Source organism: Eurypyga helias, unplaced genomic scaffold (assembly GCF_000690775.1).
Source record: "Eurypyga helias isolate BGI_N326 unplaced genomic scaffold, ASM69077v1 scaffold4621, whole genome shotgun sequence".
NCBI classification, from domain to species: Eukaryota; Metazoa; Chordata; class Aves; order Eurypygiformes; family Eurypygidae; genus Eurypyga; species Eurypyga helias.
In genome coordinates, this window is record NW_010231389.1 from 1,743 (window position 1) to 7,228 (window position 5,486).

The 5,486-nt window shown below is 55.7% G+C and overlaps 1 protein-coding gene across 4 annotated transcripts in view; it reads right to left on the bottom strand.

The window, feature by feature from the left end:
* Positions 1-506: 506 nt before the first annotated feature.
* The window catches only part of RGS4 (regulator of G-protein signaling 4), a 6,226-nt gene continuing 1,246 nt past the window's right edge, over positions 507-5,486 (bottom strand). For all 4 annotated transcript variants that reach the window (XM_010161050.1, XM_010161049.1, XM_010161048.1 and 1 more), the window contains 4 exons: positions 3,871-3,975; positions 2,563-2,624; positions 1,524-1,690; positions 507-995 (listed from right to left, as the gene is read on the bottom strand). In XM_010161050.1, coding sequence (XP_010159352.1) covers positions 744-995; positions 1,524-1,690; positions 2,563-2,624; positions 3,871-3,965 — 576 coding nt within the window. In that variant the 5' untranslated portion in view covers positions 3,966-3,975 and the 3' untranslated portion in view covers positions 507-743. The remainder of the gene's footprint in view (positions 996-1,523; positions 1,691-2,562; positions 2,625-3,870; positions 3,976-5,486) is intronic.

Below are 5,486 nucleotides of genomic sequence, written 5' to 3' on the forward strand. Positions count from 1 at the left end.
TGGCCAGCTAGATGCTACGGAGGGAGAAGAGGACGGGGGGGGGGGGAGCACGGAGGGAGGCTGCTCTCTGGACCGTTCTGGTCTCCCTTCAAGAAAGAGCAGGAGCTCTCCCGGTGTCTGATTGCTGTAACGCGGCGCAGCCTGAGCTCACAGAATCACAGACTGGTTTGGGTTGGGAGGGACCTTAGGGACCATCCAGTTCCAACCCCCTGCCATGGGCAGGGGCACCTTCCACTACTACTGACAGCCTAGACGTTGGGGATGAGCGTGAACAGCTAAAGACCACAGCAAGTCCTTTCCATCTGAGCTGCTGCTGAACAGGAAGGGGAGAACACAGCTCCCAGCGCTCCCCTTGGCTTCCTCTTTCCCCTGCTCCTCGCCAGGCGTCGCACGGCAGCACTGCGAGTCTGGTCCCCGCGTGGGTCCAGGGCACGTGCTCCCCCACCGCCCCCCTGGGCTTGCCGGAAACAATGGCAGCCGCGCGACGACGGCACCCCGCTTCCACGTCAGACACAGACCCCGGGGCTCCTACACCCACGGAGTCAGAGGAGGGTTCGCTACGCACACTGAGCCTGGCTTACAACGGCTACACACGGCCGGGGGACAAATGGCTGCTGCGTGACACGGGACATGAGAGGGACATTAGACAGCTACTGGAGACAGCTCTGGGGCTTCATGCCGTGAATGCTTTTGCTGCCATGTGTTCTTGCCAGAGCCCAGCCCGCGCCTGCCCCGCCGCGGGTTCAGGCGCACTGGGAGATGATGTTGGAGTTGCAGTCTAAGGTGTGAGTGTGGCTTCTTTTGCAGCTTTCCGGCCCGCAGCCAGCACCAGGTGGGCTGACCAAGTCCAGGTAGTAGGGGGACTTGAGGAAACGGCGGTAAGAATCCTTTTCCATGAGGGTGAATATTTTTCTCTGAGCCTCGTCAAAGCAGGACAGCGTAGGCTCCAGCACATTGTGGCTCGTCTTCTCCCGTGTGCATGAATCCAGGTTCACCTGTGGGCCAAAGGGACGGCGTAAGCACAATCTGTCCCAGGACTGCCGAGCAGAGGTAAAGGAAAACCCAAGTGTCCCTTCAGCGAGGGTGTTTCAGCTGTCCTTGGTGGGCAGCAGTCTGAAATGGCCATCGGACACCCCTGGCAGAACCTGTTCAGCTGGATATCAATGCATCTCTGCTGCCAGACAAACTGCCAGGGCAGACTGACACCCAGCCATCCCTCTGGGATGCAGCCAGCCAGGAAACCCAAGCAACTGCATGAGAGCAGCCGGATCACTGGGAATCGTCGTCCTCTCGGGCTTCTCCCATTTGAGTGTGCACATGGGATGGCCGTAGGGTTCACCCGCTTTCTCTCTACCCAAGTTGAATATGAAAGCAATAAAAATGACACCATTTCCTTGCTAACTAACAGAGAAGCTGCATCCTTCAGCTCTTGTGAAACTACTGGATCTCTACTTCCCCGTGCTGCTGGCCTGGTTCAGGATTTAGGGTGATGCCTTTGCTCAAGAAATGATCTGTGCACGTACCTCTTTTGTTGCCTGCACTGAGATGAACTCATCGTAAATCTTTCTGGCCTTGGGGCTGAGCTTGGCTGGCGACTTGGTTTTCTTGTAGTCCTCACAACTGACCCAGAACTCGATGTTTTCCTCGCTGTACTCGGATTTGAGAAAAGCACGGAAAGCAGCCAGTCCTCCTATGGATTGTTTAGAGGAAAACTAGATCAGGCAAGAGTGTAGGTTCCTGGACAGTCATACCCATGAACCCCAGCAAACAGCAATTCTGCGTTCTCCTTCCCGGAGCTGAACGTGCAGCTCCCGCGGGGATGGCTGCCTGCCTCCACGGCAGTCGCTCGTGCGTGCTGAGGGAGGCTGGAATTCAGACAGGCCCCACGGGGATGTCACACATGGGTCCTCAGCTGCTCCCCCACTGTGACCTTCAGTGGCTCAGCCAGGAAAACACAAGCAACTCGCATGTTCCCAGGAGGCCCTGAGGAGACAGCCAACACGCTGCAGAGTCTCAGGCCATGGGAACAGTGTGAAGGAAACCTCAAGGACATCAGTGTAGCCTGGAACTGATGGGAAGACAAAGTCTCCCATGGGCTTAGCTGCAGTTTCTCTACTTTTCGGCTCTTTTTTAACCCCCTGTTAACTCGGTACTGCAGACCTGCCCACCCCTTGCACAGGGCTAAACCAGTTGCCTTCACAGAAGGGACAGCTCAGCAGCAGGTCAAAGCCCCACTCATGATACGTTGGGATCATCCCTTGGATATGACCAAGAGCACCCTTCACCACCCCCCGCAGGCCTGCGTGGCCAAAGGAGCTACCATGTGCTCCTAAGAGGCGTAAGATGATGTCCCATGCCCTGTCCAGGGACTGCTCAGCACGCACGCTTCGCAGGCAGCACCCTCACCATCTCCACCCCGCAGGCCTGTGTGGCCGAAGGAGCTACCGTGTGCTGCTAAGAGGCGTAAGATGACGTCCCATGCCCTGCCCAGGGACTGCTCAGCACGCACACGTCGCAGGCAGCACCCTCACCATCTCCAGCAGAAGGGCCCTCTTTACTTACTGTCGTGGTGGATCAAGTTGTCCAAAGAGTCCGCCCACTTTCTGACTTCCTCTTGGCTAACCCTGAAAGGAGACAAAGGGAGAAACACAGGGAAGATTTACAGGCAGTACAGAAAGGAGAAGTTTAGGTTTTGCGCATTAGAAAATCTCTTTCCCCGATTGTTTTAAAAGCATCCACATGAGACCAAGAATCATAGAATCATAGAATCACAGAATGGTTTGGGTTGGAAGGGACATTAAAGATCATCTAGTTCCACCCCCCCTGCCATGGGCAGGGACACCTTCCACTAGACCAGGGTGCTCCAAGCCTCATCCAGCCTGGCCTTGGACACTTCCAGGGATGGGGCATCCACAGCTTCTCTGGGCAACCTGTCCCAGTGCCTCACCACCCTCTCCGGGAAGAATTTATTCCTGATATCTAATCTAAACCTCCCTGATTTCAACTTGTACCCATTACCCCTTGTCCTATCACTACAGGCTCTTGTAAAAAGTCCTCTTCCAGCACCCTTGTAGGCCCCCTAGAAGGAAGTGTCTGCTTGCTTTACACAGACCCCTGGGGATCCCAGATCTAGTCCACAGAAATTCTGATTTGTAATCCCTGTCACCATGGGCTGGAAAGCAATTTTCCTGCAAAAATTGTTGAGGACTTTGTGTTTATTTTGTGACTGGCTGCATCTCTTGATGGGACACAGACCTGGGATCACCCTTACAGGTCGTATCAGTGAACACCAACGGGCTGATGTCTTTAAACCCTCCGGGGAACAGTAGCTACGTGGAAGAAAGAGGAATGTGGGAATTAGAAACACATGGGGAATGTGGGAACACATCCTGCATCCATTCCCCCTACCATACCAGCACCTCCTAGGGAGGCATACCTTGGCCTCCGGAGTCCTCCCTGGGAAGGACACCATCGACCTGCACCTCCCTGAGAGCAGCGATACCCTCACAGGCCATGCGCTCCGTTTTCTGCGCCAACACCCCTGTGCAGCCGGGTGAACCACCGCGCAAATCCAGCTCAAGGAGCGAGCGGTGCTGATCCTGCGAGGCGCCAAGGCGTGCCGGGTCTCGCAAGGGCATTATCCCCCTCCGCAGGAGACCGCGCGCGCTCGTACCGAGCCACAGACGCGCTGGCAGAAAGGCACCTCTGGCTCAGCCCCCATGGAAAGGGACTACGTGAGGAGCTCTGCCACACTGGGTTCACATGCTCGGGTGTTCAGGAGGAACACGCTGTGGAGCAGGAGCAGAAACGCCACTGAAGTTCAGCGACGGAGTAAACGGCACATGGTTACGTGGCAGCATCTGCTCTTACCTCTGGCTTGAAGACATCTTCTCCTTCTTGCCCTGGGAAGAGCTGTAGTCACAGGAGTCCGACTTCTGCAGCAAGAAGCCCAGGCGGTGCTTCATGTCTTTGGCACTGGAAGAAACCGTTGGAGGAGATGAAGACAATGCGCTACAACTCCCCCTGCAGCCTCCTCACCCGCGATAAGCTGCTTCGGCACTGCTCAGTGACACTAATGCAGGTCACTGCTCGTGTCTCCAGTGCTGACTCTGCACTCCACACATAATGCACGTTGCTGGTGCCAAAGCCAAGTCAAAGTAGTATTTTTTCACATCTCTTGCTGAGAAGGTCATCAGCCTGGAGGCAGGGCTGGCAAAGGGGGAGAAGCCGTTGTTTTCCTGCTGTTTGTTTATAGTTAAAATGATATTTTAGGAAGGCATCACTGCGCTGTAAATGTGTCCCTTCTCCCTAAACTGATTTGCTCAGCTACCTGACACTGCCCGACAGCAGCACCTAGATACGCAGCAGGTACTGGCCTCAGCATCTCTCTGGGTTTCCTTCCAGTTTAAGAACGAGGGGGCAGGTAAATCAGCCCTGCTCGCTCAGGGGTGAAAGTCCTGGCCTTCTGCAGGGTGACAGGATAGCGCAAGTGGGAAATTCTTCTCCTGCTCCTCAGATCGGAGCCTGGAAAAGAGCAAGAGGTTGTGCCGCCGGGCTGAGCCCTGGTAGCTGCTCACCCTCCCAGTGCTGCTCGTTGCTCCAGCCGTGGCACCCTGTCCTGGTCATATCTTATCCCACTGCTTGCCTGTGCTCAGAAGTGTTTCTTTAACAACTCCAGAACTGGGATGAGAGCCGAGGAATCCCACAACAGACTCGGGCTGCCTCGCACGGCCATGCTACCTGCCCCAGGGGAAGGGGACCGCTCAGGTCTGCAGGAAAGTGGCAGCAGGAGGAAACAGGACACTGCTGGCTTTCTGGGAGAGAGGGGTTTTCTTGGGAATCCTGGACAGAGTTGGTTAAAAAATGTGAAAGTGTTTTTTCTTTGGATTTTTTAAAATGTTCTACAACCCACCCCGGTCAAATATTCCTGCAAATCTGGGGAGAAGGAGTCAGTATTTTTTCCTCACGTTTCCAGCACTTGTTTTCAAATCCACCATGCGTGGGAGCTTTTTCTCCCAGGTGGGAGCAGGCTGGGTCTCAGTCTGTACTTTTCCAACACTCTCATTGCACATCCGCTGGGAAGCAGCCTCAGGAGTGGCCAGAAAGGTAAGAAAGGTAGCGCTGCGCCATTGAGATCCATGCAAGGGAGTTCTGTGGGGCTGGTGCCATTCTGGGGATGTAGACCACCCTGCTGGGGGTCTCCAGGCCCCACAGCACCCGAAAAGGAGTAACAGCCCTCCAAGAGGGCTTGTGGCTACCTTTCAGGCATAGGGACCCCCTCACGCTGGGGTGGGCATGTCTGGGGGAGCACAGGCCAGCAGTGGGATGCCTGGTACCGCACACTGGGATGCGGCCAGATCCCGCCCCCATGGCCAGGGTACAGCTCAGCCCACCCTGTTCTGCCCCACAAAACAGGGGTATAGAAGTCCCATACTGGCCCCATAGCACTGCTCTACGGGTGTACAGCCTGGCCTGGTCCCCCCGCA